Source organism: Lucilia cuprina, chromosome 6 (assembly GCF_022045245.1).
Source record: "Lucilia cuprina isolate Lc7/37 chromosome 6, ASM2204524v1, whole genome shotgun sequence".
Classification (NCBI taxonomy): Eukaryota; Metazoa; Arthropoda; class Insecta; order Diptera; family Calliphoridae; genus Lucilia; species Lucilia cuprina.
The window spans coordinates 49,965,758-49,984,772 of NC_060954.1; the positions used below are offsets into that span (position 1 = coordinate 49,965,758).

General features: G+C 29.5%; 1 protein-coding gene across 1 annotated transcript in view; it reads left to right on the forward strand.

The window, feature by feature from the left end:
• Positions 1–19,015, forward strand: part of LOC111682088 — a 37,076-nt gene that overhangs the window by 11,446 nt on the left and 6,615 nt on the right. The window contains exons 2-5 of the mRNA XM_046953805.1: positions 1,178–1,682; positions 4,303–4,518; positions 15,895–16,361; positions 16,535–16,728. Coding sequence (XP_046809761.1) covers positions 1,178–1,682; positions 4,303–4,518; positions 15,895–16,361; positions 16,535–16,728 — 1,382 coding nt within the window. The remainder of the gene's footprint in view (positions 1–1,177; positions 1,683–4,302; positions 4,519–15,894; positions 16,362–16,534; positions 16,729–19,015) is intronic.

Sequence of the window (19,015 nt, forward strand, 5' to 3'; positions counted from 1 at the left end):
TTCCAATAATAATATCAAACGGTAAGAGAAAGCTCAAGCTAAGAACAAAGATAAGGAATTTTTTCTAACATAAGCCCGGTTATTGTTTTCTAACTTAATCTACAGAAAGCTTAAAGCATTTTAAAGTTAAATTTTTCTTCAACGTAAAGCTTTATAAGGAAGCTTAAAGCAAATAAGACCATAAAATTACTCCAAATAACTAGATAGCAGAAAGACATAGTGTAATCATAAGCTTTTAAGTAAAGTTTTTTCTTATATAAAAAGCTTTCCTTTCTAACAATTAAAAGTTTCTTATATTAAAAGCTATTTTGTAAGACTTGTGCTTAAACTTTGTACAAAAAGCTAAAAAGCAGACAGAAAGCTTCCTTTCATACACAAAGTTTTATCTCAGACATTTATCTCAAGTTTTATTTTGAAAAAGTTCCACTTTAACCAACAAATCAAATTTATTTTTACTGAAAGCTCTATGCAAGATAATTACTTAAACTTTATTATATACTAAGCTTTAAAGAGCTTTTTCCAAAAGAAAATTCTCTCACATAAAGATGCTAAAACATTTTAAAGCAAAAATAGTATGGATACTAGACAAAGTTTTTTTTATTTTTATTAAGAAAGCTAAAAATTAATGCTTTCTATTGGAAAATTTCTATAGCAAAATAATACCTAAAACTTTATTCTTGCTTATTATTTATCACGCTTTTCAAAAGTGTGTGTACCTAACTTTTAAAGAACTCTATCGCTAGCTAGAACCTAATAGCTTTTTCTATATACAAAATATTATGACAAGCTTGTGTCATGAGTTATTATGCATAAAGCTTCATAGCTATCTATATATATTATACAGAAAGCTTTTTTTTCACGAAAACTCTAACTGATAAAGCTCTAGCTAAAAGAATTCTTCTACTGAATATCAAACAAAACTTTCCCCAACAAACACCTCTAATGTCACTGGATGACAACATATGCTTTGCATCTGGAAAGCTCTATAGCTTTTCTTTTGCAAAGTTTATTAAAAGCATAAGTACAAATCGAACGAATACAAAAAAATCCGAATAATTCATTAAAACATCTCTAATATCTCTTATTATGTAACAAACACACAATACAAATTAAATTATCTCACTAAAATTGTTTCCTCTGTTTTATTTTGTTCTTTTCTTTTTTCTCTTTAACACAGATGGTTACCAAAATCCGCCATGAGGCCTGTTGGCCCTGATGCCTCACATACCGATTGTATTTTGGTTGTCGGTGTCTCCCGTCCCAAATTAGCTGTAGTCTTTCTAACCGTCATGTTGATTTCATTATTTTTAACATTTCACGTCTTGTATGACAGTGCAGTCTATAATATACAAGCGGCACAGGCTGTACATGAACATCATCATAATCATCATCGTTTAGCCTTAATGAGTTCAAACAGTATTATCAATGGTGGTAGTGGTGGCGGAAGCAGTAGTAGTAGTAGTAGTGGTGGTGGTATTAGTATGAAAAATATCAATAACAATCGCGCCAATCATTTGCCTGAGGATTATAGTGGTATAGGTGGAGGAGGCGGCATTGCAGGCAGTAGTACGAATAATAAGCATATGACTGATATCTCATCATCCAATCAACAGATTAGTCATCCCATGGTGTTTCCATCAAATCGAGTACATTTTCCAAAAACAAGTCGTCGTTTACCGCAGGTAAGTTTTAATTGAAGTATTTACATGTATTATTAGACGCACAGAAAAAACTTATAAGAGGACATGTGAAAATCCCCTTGGCCATGTGATGTTTATTTCAATCATGGTTTTGCTAAGAGTGCCAGCAATTGAAAAAAGGCATTTCTGTAGACACATTTATACTTACATATATATGCATGTCAAGAAAAAAATATCATATTAGTTTTTAATCTCTGAAATATAGGAAGCCGCAGCTCAAAATTTTAATACTGAAAGCTTGATCTACTCTAAAGATCGCTTATACTTAAACCACTCTCTCACTTCCTGAACTTAAGTTTCTTCTATAAATGCGGCTGTATTGTAATACAATGTATAGTCTACGGTCTAGTATATAGCCAAATCTATAGAATACTCTATAGTTTGGTCGATAGCCTAGACTATAGTCTAGTCTATAGTCTAGAATATAGTCTAGTCTATAGTCTAGTCTATAGTCTAGTCTAAAATCTAGTCTGTAGTCTAGTCTATAGTCTAGTCTATAGTCTAGTCCATAGTCTAGTCTAAAGTCTAGTCTGTAGTCTAGTCTGTAGTCTAGTCTGTAGTCTAGTCTGTAGTCTAGTCTAAAGTCTAGTCAAAAGTCTAGTCTAAAGTCTAGTCTAAAGTCTAGTCTATAGTCTAGTCTATAGTCTAGTCTATAGTCTAGTCTATAGTCTAGTCTATAGTCTAGTCTATAGTCTAGTCTATAGTCTAGTCTATAGTCTAGACTTTTGACTAGACTTTAGACTAGACTACAGACTAGACTACAGACTAGACTTTAGACTAGACTATGGACTAGACTATAGACTAGACTATAGACTAGACTACAGACTAGACTTTAGACTAGTCTAGTCTATAGTCTAGTCTATAGTCTAGTCTATAGTCTAGTCTATAGTCTAGTCTATAGTCTAGTCTGTAGTCTAGTCTATAGTCTAGTCTATAGTCTAGTCTATATAGTCTATAGTCTAGTCTATAGTCTAGTCTATAGTCTAGTCTATAGTCTAGTCTATAGTCTAGTCTATAGTCTAGTCTATAGTCTAGTCTATAGTCTAGTCTATAGTCTAGTCTATAGTCTAGTCTATAGTCTAGTCTATAGTCTAGTCTATAGTCTAGTCTATAGTCTAGTCTATAGTCTAGTCTATAGTCTAGTCTATAGTCTAGTCTATAGTCTAGTCTATAGTCTAGTCTATAGTCTAGTCTATAGTCTAGTCTATAGTCTAGTCTATAGTCTAGTCTATAGTCTAGTCTATAGTCTAGTCTATAGTCTAGTCTATAGTCTAGTCTATAGTCTAGTCTATAGTCTAGTCTATAGTCTAGTCTATAGTCTAGTCTATAGTCTAGTCTATAGTCTAGTCTATAGTCTAGTCTATAGTCTAGTCTATAGTCTAGTCTATAGTCTAGTCTATAGTCTAGTCTATAGTCTAGTCTATAGTCTAGTCTATAGTCTAGTCTATAGTCTAGTCTATAGTCTAGTCTATAGTCTAGTCTATAGTCTAGTCAATAGTCTATAACCTAGACTATAGAGTCTAGTGTAATCTAGTTCAGTCTAGTATAGTCCAGTCTATTCTTTCCTAGTCTATAGTTTTGTCTATAATCTAATCTAGTCTATACCCTAGTCTATGGTTTATTCTAGTGTATACTTCAGTCTATATATGGACATGATGTTTTCAAATCTTATAAGAGATCAGAATATACACAGTTTCTAGACCAATATTTCGGTGTGTTACAAACTGGCTGACAAGTTCAATATATTTCCGAGCTTCTTTTCGATGGTGAAAATGAAAAAATAAAACAATTTTATATCAATCTTTACTTTTAAAGTATAATTTTTTAAATCATTAACTTTTAACCTTCATTACATACCTACGTATGTGTTTTCTCAAGAAGTCATTGCCATATTATAAATATTAAAAATAATTAAATATATTACCATAAAGTACGCAAAAATAAACTTAAGTATAAATTTATGTGTGTATTTTTGTCTTTGAGCGAAAAAGCTGCCAATAAACAAAACCATTTAAAAGAATTATTTTCAAACATTAATGTCAACCTAATGGAAAAAGTAAAAAAATATATAATGTTTATTGCTTTTGCTCCAGCTTAGGGAACTCTCTATGTGTACTAAAGCAATAAAACGCCGAAAAACGTTGGCGACTGCGACAAATCTATGGCAAAACGACAATTGTCTCAATTCATAAAACTAATTGTAGTAATTTGTTTATTTTAATTTCCTAAAGCCATTAGCCAAAGAAACGTTAAGCAAACAAAAAAAATGGTTTCAAAGAAAAGTCATTCATAAGGGTCAATTAGCATTAAAATAAGCCAAACACAAAACTGTTTGAAAATTATAATTTTTAGCACTAATAAAGATATTTTTCATCAACTTTAGTGTGCACAAGAGAAAAAAGAAACATTTCCATTTCATGTTTTCGACCAATTTAAAACGACTAACCTACCAACCAACCATGCATCCATTTAAAAGAACTTTTTTTGCCAAAATTATAACAAAAAAAATCTCTTGCTCAAATAACTATAACTTTTATTTATTTTATTCTCTTTCTCTCTTCATCCTCTACTTGTTTGACCATCGTTCGTTGTTAACCATCAGGCTCTTATAATTGGCATACGAAAATGTGGTACACGTGCCCTTTTGGAAATGTTGTATCTGCATCCTCGCATACAGAAGGCTGGTGGTGAAGTACATTTTTTTGATCGCGATGAAAACTATATGAAAGGACTGGAGTGGTATCGCAAAAAAATGCCACATTCATTTCGTGGACAAATAACAATAGAAAAAAGTCCAAGTTATTTTGTGTCGCCTGAGGTAAGTAATTGCATTTAAATTATATTTTTTGTGTTTTTTTTTTTTTTGTTTTATATTCCATTTTGTATCTTTTGCATTTTTGTGTGTGTAAATTAATATGAAATTTAAATATAAATAGATACATTTTTTATGATAGAAAAATAGAAGCTAGAGATAGAAATTAAAGTGAAATAGATTTTTAATAAAAACATCGTAATTTTAGTTTGGAGTTATGACAATTAAAAAAAAATTAAAACAAAGTTGTTATAATTTGTCAATAACATCCGTTGTCAAATCAACACAACAAAATTGAAAAAAATACACGACGTTGTTAAATTAACAAAAAATAATAATGTGTTACCAAAGTGACAACGCTATGTTGTCAAACAGAAATTTGCATTATCGAAATAAAAACAATTCGTTGTAGAAATAACAACGGAATCGCCCGTTATCACGCGAGCAGGAATATTGTTCCAAATACGAACAGATTAACACATTCCATTAAAGAATCGGTAGAACATTCGACCAGACTTGGAAGCTCTTTCCTATACATGAGAGTTGTTATCCATTTAAGGTCAGATATAAGTGGTGTAAGCATTAAGAAGATCAATTAGAGTAAAGCATGACTTATATCGTTTCTATCGGACATCACACCGTATTTTCATGAACAGATATCAAGAGTTTTCTTAACACATCGAAACATTGACTCTTGCTGACATTAAAATTGACTCTGTTAACACGACCCCAGTGAGAGATTTTTATCATGTTGAGGTTGAGCGATTCATTCATATTGAGGCTCATTGCCCCAATCTCTAGAGAGCTTGGCGTATATTTAAAAACGTGTATATTAGTTAGTTTGTAATACACGCAGAGAAAAAGAGCATGATTCGACATTGTTACTATAACTAAATTATGTTCACTGTAATAATATATTGTTATCAAAAACATATAAATGGTATTCTAATACGATTTAAACAATATTGTTGTTACTGTAACCATTTTCATCATCATGACAATTTTAAATTTGAGTGTGATTCACTGAAACATAATTATAGTTTTAGTAACTAAATAATGATAGCAAAGAACACAGTTTTGTTATTGACAACCATTTAAAATTACAAAAACCCATTATATGTTATTATAAATAAGCATTATATGTTATGTTGTTTCATACCTGCTGATACAACAACAAAAACTTATGATATTTTAAAATTGTTAAAAATAACCATAATATATTCAGACTGAAATCATAATTTTAACCATAATATGTTACTCTTAGAACATGGTTACCACAATTATGTATTTACTCTACTTGTGTGATTATAAATCTCTGTGCAAGTCTGATTGTCTATACCTAGAGGTTGTCTAGAAAAGGACATAAAGGAGTAAATAAAATCACTTAAAATACTGTCCAACGCCGGGCATAATTGAACATTATAAATATTTAAAACATCTTTTCATACATAAAGAAATAAAACTCCTCTTCTACCACCATTGTTATATGACAAACTATAAAATCTCCTTCCTTTACAATATTATTTTTTACGGAATTATTTTATCAAGAAAACAAATTGCATTTATCTGCTACATTTATTTCGAATTTTAGTCTTATTTGATATTTTTTATTTCAATTTATTTCCTAAATTCCATTTATAGCATATTTTCCAGTAATTGATTTTATTTTGTAGATAATATTTTGTTATGTACGCATTTAATGTGCATCAGACATGCATAGGATGTGTGGCTTTTTATACCCTACACCACTATAGTGGGGAGGGTATTATACGTTTGTGCTGATGTTTGTAATATACAAAAATATTGGTCCAATACCCACCTTAAAGTATACCGATCTATTTAGAATCATTTTTTGAGTCGATTAAGACATGTCCGTCCGTCCGTCCGTCTGTCCGGCTGGCTGGCTGTCCATGTAAACCTTGTGCGCAAGGTACAGGCCGCAATTTTCAAGATAATTTGATGAAATTTAGACCAAGCATGTTTTTTTGCACAAGGACGAAGCCTATTGAAAATGGTTGAAATCGGTCCATTATTTCACCTAGCCCCCATATAACCGTACCTACCGATTTGAACTTTTTATGCTATAATTATGTCAAATATTCTGCTATCTCTCTAAAAATTAGCACAAATAAGTTTTATATAAGTATAAATGATACTGCAGATTTTCGTAAGGATCGGCCTATATTTGACCCTAGCCCCCATACAAACCTTCCTTCAAAAAATGACTTAAACGTCTAAAATTGACTTGTAACCATATGTATCGCAACGAAACTCAACAAAACTAATTGTTATTTAGAAATATATCCCTTTCCCAAATTTACCGAGGATCGGCCCATATTTGACCTATATAGAGCCTTATTTAGAAATTTTAGTATTTTATCAATAAATGGCTTAAATATTTTGGCCATGCCCGACTATACTTTCCTACTTGTTTTATTTTGAAAATATTTTAAACTAACTAATAAAAAATTTACTACTTTTTTAAACTAGATATTCCACATAATTTTATAATTAGTATGAATAACAAATTAAATCCCATATCTAGTAAATATATTTTTACAGAGTAGATCTTATTTATACTAAAATTTTATATCATACAAATAGTCCTTCATTCTTTCAGTATTGTACTGGAGCGCACTGTTGCACTTTCTATATAATAGATAAGTTACAAATTTTTCAAATAATTATATTATAAAAATTTTGTTAAAAATAAAGTTGAATTAAGTCATAAATCTTCATTATTGACATTATTAATATTTATTACAATTTGACGTTACACTTATACACCCAAACACTTACCAACACTTGAGCAGCTAACACAAACACAATCTAGAATATTTTAACACTAGGGTGGCCCTCTTTGCATGAAGCAAATAGCTTTTAAAGTAGCATTTCTGAAAATTTTTGTTCTATGGTCAATATACATTGAAATGGTTCAAAGGATAGCAATATCCTTTTTGAAGTATTTCCATTTTTAGAGCAATGTTATAAGATGTTGATATCATATAAAAGGCCTTCGAAAGGCCTTCATAAAAAACATTTATATACTATTATAAAAGTATAAAAAAGGTCCTTTTTATCCTTTGACCTACAATATTTAAACAAGTGGAATCTTAGAACACACCGAATACTTTTCTTGTAAGAAATATGAAAAAAATGTTAAAAACCTCCAATAAGGACCTTTTTATCCTTTGACCTATCTCACCAGATATCGACTTAAGAACATTATTATGAAAAGTGATATATAAGAACGCACTTTCCCTGCAGGAATTATATAAAAAGTCGTTACAATGTTGAAAAAGATACTTTTTTCCCTTTGACCCAGGCCAGCAAATATTGGCATCAGAACAAAAAAATCTAAAATACATGAGAACATCAGTCGCTTTTATTTTAGGTCCACCCTATTAAACACACATGCACACGTACCATGTATGAGCAAAAAGAAAAGCGTAGACAACAACCATCTAACGTCAGTAATGCAGACAATGATTGGGAGACAAAAATGGCAAGCAAATACTAAGACACAATTTAAAAGAGTTGATTGATTAAATTTGTTTTAAATAAATCTATTTTTGAAATATATAAAACCCAAAACAGACTAAATTTATTCAGCCAATAAAAACGTACAAACAATTATAAATAGAAAATTTTTAACAATTGCAAAAAGAATATAATTTACAGCTCCCAAATGAAGAAGAAATTGAATTAAAGGCAGTTATTTCATTCATATTAACAAAAAAAAAATTGTTTTATTGCTTAAATACATATCCCCGATATAATAACATGATTCCACTATATAGTACAACATCTGCAACAGAAAAAAAATATGAATAGTTAAAATGCCTTCGGGAATCTTTGGAAAAAATGTTGTGTCTGTGCATCATGTTTGAGCAAAATAACCAAAAGCACTTCGAAATGCAATGAAAGGATTTTAAAATGTGTCTGTATTCGTGTTAGACTCTACGATTGTGTGCGTCTGTGTGGGGTCATGCCTTTAGCTATATTTATAGAAAAAAATAGAAAAAGTGAAAAATAACTAAAAGAGATAGAGTGATGCATATACAATATAATTTTATAGAATTTTTCACAGTATAAACTCGTCATGCAATATAGTATACAGAATTGCACTGATACATGTATGTACATGTGTATAAAATACCCAAACGACAAAATATATTTATACCAATACCAACGTATAATGGAAAAATTGAAAATTGTACAACTAAGATAAAAAAATAATAATAACAAAAAACGATGAAATTATTATTTAATGCAATTTTTCACAATGAATAAAAATATATAATAGAATTTTTTAAAATATGTTTCAAATTAAGAATATAGAACAATTTATGGGATTGAAATTGGTTTCAGTTAATACATATAATAAAATAAATAAATTGCAAGTAAATTAAAGTATATTTATGTTTTAAATACTTATAAAACAACATATTAAAAATTTTTATAAATTTTTTGAGACAAAATATCGTTATTGATTTATTAACACTGATGAAAGAAATTACGTTCTAGATTAGTTCTAGTTCAGTTCTAGTTCAGTTCTAGTTCAGTTCTAGTTCAGTTCTAGTTCAGTTCTAGTTCAGTTCTAGTTTAGTTCTAGTTCAGTTCTAGTTCAGTTCTAGTTCAGTTCTAGTTCTAGTTCAGTTCTAGTTCAGTTCTAGTTCAGTTATAGTTCAGTTCTAGTTCAGTTCTAGTTCAGTTCTAGTTCAGTTCTAGTTCAGTTCTAGTTCAGTTCTAGTTCAGTTCTAGTTCAGTTCTAGTTCAGTTCTTAGTTCAGTTCTAGTTCTAGTTCTGTTCTAGTTCAGTTCTAGTTCAGTTCTAGTTCAGTTCTAGTTCAGTTCTAGTTCAGTTCTAGTTCAGTTCTAGTTCAGTTCTAGTTCAGTTCTAGTTCAGTTCTAGTTCAGTTCTAGTTCAGTTCTAGTTCAGTTCTAGTTCAGTTCTAGTTCAGTTCTAGTTCAGTTCTAGTTCAGTTCTAGTTCAGTTCTAGTTCAGTTCTAGTTCAGTTCTAGTTCAGTTCTAGTTCAGTTCTAGTTCAGTTCTAGTTCAGTTTAGTTCAGTTCAGTTCTAGTTCAGTTCTAGTTCAGTTCTAGTTCAGTTCTAGTTCAGTTCTAGTTCAGTTCTAGTTCAGTTCTAGTTCAGTTCTAGTTCAGTTCTAGTTCAGTTCTAGTTCAGTTCTAGTTCAGTTCTAGTTCAGTTCTAGTTCAGTTCTAGTTCAGTTCTAGTTCAGTTCTAGTTCAGTTCTAGTTCAGTTCTAGTTCAGTTCTAGTTCAGTTCTAGTTCAGTTCTAGTTCAGTTCTAGTTCAGTTCTAGTTCAGTTCTAGTTCAGTTCTAGTTCAGTTCTAGTTCAGTTCTAGTTCAGTTCTAGTTCAGTTCTAGTTCAGTTCTAGTTCAGTTCTAGTTCAGTTCTAGTTCAGTTCTAGTTCAGTTCTAGTTCAGTTCTAGTTCAGTTCTAGTTCAGTTCTAGTTCAGTTCTAGTTCAGTTCTAGTTCAGTTTTCTAGTTCAGTTCTAGTTCAGTTCTAGTTCAGTTCTAGTTCAGTTCTAGTTCAGTTCTAGTTCAGTTCTAGTTCAGTTCTAGTTCAGTTCTAGTTCAGTTCTAGTTCAGTTCTAGTTCAGTTCTAGTTCAGTTCTAGTTCAGTTCTAGTTCAGTTCTAGTTCAGTTCAGTTCTAGTTCAGTTCTAGTTCAGTTCTAGTTCAGTTCTAGTTCAGTTCTAGTTCAGTTCTAGTTCAGTTCTAGTTCAGTTCTAGTTCAGTTCTAGTTAACTTGGGTACTAAGACCTATGTATGTAGGACTTTTATAAATGTTTATAAAATAAAATTATTGAAAACTATAAGAAGCAAAATCTGTGATCACTTTTATCTCATACCAAAAATATGCGTTTTTCTCGAAAACTATAACAGATACAGCAAAAACAAGAGAAATCTGTGATCACTTTTGTTTTATACTTATATTTTGAGTGAGAACATAAAAGTGCGTTTTTCTCGAAAACTATAACAGATACAGCAAAAACAAAGCGAAGTCTGTGATCACTTTTATTTCAAACCAAATACCCATATTTTGAGTGAAATCATAAAAGTGCTTTTTTCTCGAAAACTATTAGAGATACAGCAAAAACAAGCGAAATCTGTGATCACTTTTATTTCATACCAAAAACCCATATTTTGAGTGAAAACTTAATTGATTACTTTTGTTTCATATCAACAATCCATATTTTGGGCGGAAACATAAAAGTGCGTTTTTTTTTAAACTGTAAATGATTCAGCAAAAACAAGCGAAATCTGTGATCACTTTTATTTCATACCGAAAATCCATAATAAGTGAAAATATAAAAGTGGGTTTTTCTCGAAAACTATAAGAGATACAGCAAAAACAAGCAAATTCTGTGATCACTTTTATTTCATACCAAAAACCCATATTTTGAGTGAAATCATAAATATGCGTTTTTCTTGAAAACTATAAGAGATACAGCAAAAACAAGCGAAATCTGTGATCACTTTTATTTTCTACCAAAAACCCGTATTTAGAGTGAAAATATAAATATGCGTTTTTCTTGAAAACTATAAGAGATACAGCAAAAACAAGCGAAATCTGTGATCACTTTTATTTTCTACCAAAAACCCGTATTTAGAGTGAAAATATAAAAGTGCGTTTTTCATGAAAACTATAAGAGATACAGCAAAAACAAGCGAAATCTGTGATCACTTTTATTTTCTACTAAAAACCCATATATTGAGTGACAACATAAAAGTGCGTTTTTCTCGAAAACTATAAGAGATACAGCAAAAACAAGCGAAATCTGTGATCACTTTTATTTCATACCAAAACCATATTTTGAGAGAAAATATAAAAGTACGTTTTTCTCGAAAACTATAAGAGATACAGCAAAAACAAGTATATTCTGCGATCACTTTCATATCATGCCGAAAACTATAAGAGACACATCAAAAACAAGCATAATCTGTGATCACTTTTATTTCATACAAAAAACCCATATTTTGAGTGAATACATAAATGTGCGTTTTTCTCGAAAACTTAAGAGATACAGCAAAAACAAGCAAAATCTGTGATCACTTTTATTTTCTACCAAAAACTCATATTTTGAATGAAAACATAAAAGTGTGTTTTCTTCAAAAACTATAAGAGATACAGCAAAAACAAGCGAAATCTGTGATCACTTATATTTCATACCAAAGAGTTATATTATAGAGCGAAAATATAAAGTGTAAATTCTGTGATCACTTTTATTTCATGCCAAAATCCCATATTTTGAATGAAAATATAAAAGTGCCTTGTTCTCGAAAACTATAAGAGATACAGCAAAAACAAGCAAAATATGTGATCACTTTTATTTCATAACAAAAACCCACATTTTGAGTGAAAACATAAAATTGCGTTTTTCTCGAAAACCATAAGAGATACAGCAAAAACAAGCAAAATCTGTGATCACTTTTATTTTCTACCAAAAACTCATATTTTGTGAGAAAACATAAAAGTGCATTTTCCTTGCAAACTCGAAAAATCTGTGATCACCAAGATTACGCCAAAATATTGAGCATAGTTAGTTATCATCAGTTTTACAGATTGTAGAGCTACCAACATCCATGCTAAATTCTAGACTTTAGGATTTGTTATGATAAAAACCTACAAGCTTTTATCGAATTGCAATAACTTTGTAAACCCCGTTCATATGAACCCCCCTTGTAAACACACTTCAGCTAAAAATCTTTCGATATAACTATTCGTGTCATGCGGTTAAGCAAACATAAATATAAAACCACAATTTATTTAGTTTTTTTTTTTACTTAAATTGAGACATTCATAAACCAATTGTTTATCCACATTAAAGACTAATTTAAATCCATTAAAACAATAACTGAAAATTTAACAACAATTAGTTAATTGAAAAAAGTGTTGAAATATTAATGAAAAAATAATCAATTATTTAATTAATAAATTAAGCACTTGCAAATACATTAAAATAATTGCTGATGTAAGTATGCTTGTACTTCTGTAAAAAAAAACATGTGTATGTGTGGGTGAATAATAAAAATTCTCTTACCGGAAATCCTTTATTCACACTATTGCCCTCTTTGTCACTCTCTCTTTCTCTGTTGCAAATACTAATTTAAAACCTGTGTTAGTAAAAACTTGTTGGCACTCTCCTACCATTAAAAGGAAAAAAAAAAACATGTTTATTATATTTAATTACCAGTTTTCGGTTTTTTATTATTTTATTAAGTTTTTTTTATATATTTTGCTCTGTTTTTGCTATAAAATTTTATTAATATAATTTTATTACTATCGTAAGCAAATTATACACTGAAAAAAATGTTTGCAGCAAACAAAAACATTTTTCACTTATCAACAAAATTATTTCTATCATTTACACTGAACGAATCTACTATAACCTAAATAACTGACTCGTATTATATCAACATATTAAATTCTATCGTAACACTAAATAAAATAAAAAATATTAACTTAAAAAACTTAAACTATTTTTCATTTTAACTATAAAAAAATTAACTTGGCAGCCTAACATGCAGCATGCAGAATTTCTAATTCTTTTTTAGTTTTTATTAGTTTTTGGCACAAAACAAAGGTTTTAATTATTTTTTTTATTCAGTTATCGGTTTATAAAAAACCATCACTGATAATACATGTTGCTGTGTAAATGTCAAAGCAATTATTGTTTAAAAAAAAAAGAAATTCAATTTTGTATTTATTTAAACTATGTGTATTTATTTTTGAAATATCATACCAAATTAGTATGATATTAAAAAAACATGTAATAAAAAATTGAATTAATTTAATTATACATTTCAATATAAACAATAAAAAATAGTAATTCATACTAAATGAAGGATATACATGTATATAACAAACAAATAAGGAATGTACTAGTTCAGTTTTAGTTCAGTTCTAGTTCAGTTCTAGTTCAGTTTTAGTTCAGTTCTAGTTCAGTTCTAGTTCAGTTCTAGTTCAGTTCTAGTTCAGTTCTAGTTCAGTTCTAGTTCAGTTCTAGTTCAGTTCTAGTTCAGTTCTAGTTCAGTTCTAGTTCAGTTCTAGTTCAGTTCTAGTTCAGTTCTAGTTCAGTTCTAGTTCAGTTCTACTTCAGTTCTAGTTTAGTTCTAGTTCAGTTCTAGTTCAAATTTTATGACAAATAGTCCTTAATTGATCCTACCTCTCAAATACATATGTATGTATGTTCATAGTTTGTTAATTCGAAGATAACTTAGAGAGTTGACTTAATCTTTCTCTCACTGATATTTATAGAAAATCATTTCCTTTTCGGCATACGGTTTAATGGAGGGTATAGGAGATTAGGCACAGCCGAATATTTTTCTTTTAAATTTAATATTTCTAAAGATTTCTTTAAAAATCTACTACATACTTCTATTGAATACTAAAAATATAAAATAGAAAAAAAAACATATAAATACAGTTATTTATACACAAGTATTTAAAGTCATTCATTATTTAAACTACGACATTTAATTAAAATCCTATTCAACTTTTCCAAACCCATTTATTACAAAATGTTTAATTGCATTACTTTCGCTTCAATTTGTTGTAACAGCCCACTACAAAATAACAAAAAAAAAGGAATAATGTAAAGAATTGGCTTTTATTACTCTAAAATACACTCAAACAAAAAGAAATTTCTATAAGAGCTACAATATCCTGTTATAGTGTATTAATACAATTTACAAATACATTCACTTACAAAATAAATTCAGCCATATTTTTTAATAATATTAAAAGGAAGTAAAAGAGAACGGAACTGAAAAAAGAACAAGCCACTGGAATAAAAGATGGCAGCATAATAAACTGTAAATAGTCTCTTTTGTTTTAAAAAGCCAACAAAACTTGACCACTAGTGTGCATTTACTACTCAGTTCATGTTGAGGGTCCACATCGTTGTTGCACTTATTAAAACCCTGCAGTTTCTATAATAAATATTTCAAGAGATATTTTTATTAGTGTCGATTAAGAAAATAGTTTTACTTCAGTTGTAGTATATTTGAAGTCACGTTGTAGGTCGGTTTTAGTTTAATTCAGTTTCATTTGGTTTGAGTTGTAATTTAGTCCTAATACCACTAAGTCCTGATTTTAGTTTTTAAGTTCTATAGGGTGGAATCCATTACAAAATCGTACATACATAATTAAACACCTATGTACAATATTACAACAATGTATTTTATATATAAAATATATTTTATTTTTATTAAAAATACTATTTGTTGCTTTAAGGTTCTTTCTTATTTCTTAAACTGATTTCTCTCTAAAACTCAAAACGGAGTGGGAGAAAAGAGATTTTTTTCCTTTAATAAATATAATAATAGAATTTATATGTCTGAAGGTCCTGGGGGTAATTTGGTTTGCAACATAAAGGGGTAGTAACTAAATTAGAATAATGTGATTTAATGGAAATGAATTATATTACGAAAAAAATTTTAATGTATTCAGATTTAAGAAATAATATTACCACCAATTTAATAATAATAATGAATAGAAGGAGAATCTGACTTGAAACGAGTTTTAGTTCAGTTCTAGTAAAGTTCTAGTTCAGTTCTAGTTCAGTTCTAGTTCAGTTCTAGTTCAGTTCTAGTTCAGTTCTAGTTCAGTTCTAGTTCAGTTCTAGTTCAGTTCTAGTTCAGTTCTAGTTCAGCTCTAGTTCAGTTCTAGTTCAGTTCTAGTTCAATTCTATTTCAGTTCTAGTTCAGTTCTAGTTCTAGCTCAGTTCTAGTTCAGTTCTAGTTCTAGTTCTAATTCAGTACTGGTTTAGCTGTCATTCAGCTCTATTTAAAAAAAATCGCAGAGCTTTTATTGCTATCACCCTGTTCTAGTTCAGTTCTAGTTCAGTTCTAGTTCAGTTCTAGTTCAGTTCTAGTTCAGTTCTAGTTCAGTTCTAGTTCAGTTCTAGTTCAGTTCTAGTTCAGTTCTAGCTCAGTTCTAGTTCAGTTCTAGTTCAGTTCTAGTTCAGTTCTAATTCAGTTCTAGTTCAGTTATAGTTCAGTTCAATTCTAATTCAGTACTGGTTTAGCTGTCATTCAGCTCTATTTAAAAAAGAATCGCAGAGCTTTTATTGCTATCACCCATTATTGCTACAAAACATATTTTTGGTTCAAAACCTAAATTCGCCTGTAATTTGTATATAAGAACCCTACTCAGATACATTTACAAACAGTATATAGCAGTATAAAAATTGTATTTAACTTTTCATTAACTTCATTATTGTCTTTTCATTTTGGGATTCAAATATTTGGCTATTTTTTATTTTTCTGAAAAAACAAATTACTATGTACCTATTGTTCAGTATTTTTTTTTTTGTTTGTTTGTTTGTTTGTCTGTTTGTATGTTGCAGGTGCCAGAACGTGTACGGGCCATGAATGCCAGTATTAAATTGTTGCTTATAGTAAGAGAACCGGTGACAAGAGCCATTTCTGATTACACTCAATTACGAAGTCATGCAGCAACAGCCACACTACCATTAGCCAACGAACAGCAACAGCAGCCACAACCAACAATAGCACCTTCATCGTCGTCCTCCTCATCATCTTCATCGTCGTCAGCAAATGCGGGTAAAGTATCCTCACATTCAATGTTATACAACAAATTAAATGCTGGTTACTCCTCATCGCAAGTTTATGACAATTCATTAGGCGGTGGAGGTAGTGGTCGTGGGAGTGGTAATGGTAATGTGTATGGCTCTGGGGCAGGTGGTATTAAAACAAATTTTAAAAATCCATATAACAGCCATCGCCACTATGAGTCAACAACAGCTAGTCCACAAGCAAATATGGCCAATTCTGCAGCACAAATTTTATCCAAGTAAGTCAGTCGGTTTTTTTTTTTTTCTTTTTTCCACTTTTGAATGCATTTTATGTTTCAAAAATGTCAGTACAATGTGTAAAGAAGATAAAAATATTTAATTTGTATACCTCTAAAAATGTTTTTACATCAAAAATTTAATTGTTTATTTATTTTTTGTCTTTGTTTTTTAGATCCTTTGAGGAGTTGGCTATATTCCCAAATGGTACTGTAAATGAATCCTATCGTCCATTAAGCATATCTATGTACCATTTACATTTACATCGTTGGTTGGAAGTCTTCCCACGTGAACAGATTTTGATTGTTAATGGTGATCGCTTAATTGATGATCCTGTATCTCAGCTTAAGAAAATCGAAAGCTTTTTAGGTGAGTATTGATTTCGTCATTTCGTGTATAATGCAGTTAATACATATGTAAAAAGATTGGTCGTAGTTCCACTAAATTTAATCCTTTTTAAAATTTATATTGTGTGAATGTCTTGAAACAAATAGTAGTCGAACGGGATTAGTTTTTAAGAGATATATATGCAACCAATGCTCGCTTCAAACGAGTCAGTTGCGTTCGGTACAGGTTCGGTTCGGTACACTGCAAACATACGATCTCTAATGATTCGTGCTATCGTAAGAGAATATTCATAATCACAAAGAAGCATTCGGTGAAAAAAGTTCAAGTAGTGTATCGGACATATAAAAACGTTACTAAATTTCCATAATTTTAAATGAATCCTTCTGCTTTAGCTTCTATTAAGTTAAGAGTCTTTACTTCATTCTCAAACTCAACAGCAGCTTGAAGATTTACTGACCTTTCAAGTAAAGGTTCGCATTGAAATCATTACCACAAATGTATTGTATTTAATCCCAACTGTAACCATGAGTAGTTGTGAAGGAAGATTCAGTAACGAAACCGCTGAATCGATTTTCTGGAAGTTTTCACAGTGTGATTTTGTATGTCAAAAAAAAAAGATCTATAGACTTCTTTTTATTTTGAAATTTTGGGCGTATAAATAGATAGATAGATAGATAGATAGATAGATAGATAGATAGATAGATAGATAGATAGATAGATAGATAGATAGATAGATAGATAGATAGATAGATAGATAGATAGATAGATAGATAGATAGATAGATAGATAGATAGATAGATAGATAGATAGATAGATAGATAGATAGATAGATAGATAGATAGATAGATAGATAGATAGATAGATAGATAGATAGATAGATAGATAGATAGATAGATAGATAGATAGATAGATATAGATAGATAGATAGATAGATAGATAGATAGATAGATAGATAGATAGATAGATAGATAGATAGATAGATAGATAGATAGATAGATAGATAGATAGATAGATAGATAGATAGATAGATAGATAGATAGATAGATAGATAGATAGATAGATAGATAGATAGATAGATAGATAGATAGATAGATAGATAGATAGATAGATAGATAGATAGATAGATAGATAGATAGATAGATAGATAGATAGATAGATAGATAGATAGATAGATAGATAGATAGATAGATAGATAGATAGATAGATAGATAGATAGATAGATAGATAGATAGATAGATAGATAGATAGATAGATAGATAGATAGATAGATAGATAGATAGATAGATAGATAGATAGATAGATAGATAGATAGATAGATAGATAGATAGATAGATAGATAGATAGATAGATAGATAGATAGATAGATAGATAGATAGATAGATAGATAGATAGATAGATAGATAGATAGATAGATAGATAGATAGATAGATAGATAGATAGATAGATAGATAGATAGATAGATAGATAGATAGATAGATAGATAGATAGATAGATAGATAGATAGATAGATAGATAGATAGATAGATAGATAGATAGATAGATAGATAGATAGATAGATAGATAGATAGATAGATAGATAGATAGATAGATAGATAGATAGATAGATAGATAGATAGATAGATAGATAGATAGATAGATAGATAGATAGATAGATAGATAGATAGATAGATAGATAGATAGATAGATAGATAGATAGATAGATAGATAGATAGATAGATAGATAGATAGATAGATAGATAGATAGATAGATAGATAGATAGATAGATAGATAGATAGATAGATAGATAGATAGATAGATAGATAGATAGATAGATAGATAGATAGATAGATAGATAGATAGATAGATAGATAGATTAGATAGATAGATAGATAGATAGATAGATAGATAGATAGATAGATAGATAGATAGATAGATAGATAGATAGATAGATAGATAGATAGATAGATAGATAGATAGATAGATAGATAGATAGATAGATAGATAGATAGATAGATAGATAGATAGATAGATAGATAGATAGATAGATAGATAGATAGATAGATAGATAGATAGATAGATAGATAGATAGATAGATAGATAGATAGATAGATAGATATAGATAGATAGATAGATAGATAGATAGATAGATAGATAGATAGATAGATAGATAGATAGATAGATAGATAGATAGATAGATAGATAGATAGATAGATAGATAGATAGATAGATAGATAGATAGATAGATAGATAGATAGATAGATAGATAGATAGATAGATAGATAGATAGATAGATAGATAGATAGATAGATAGATAGATAGATAGATAGA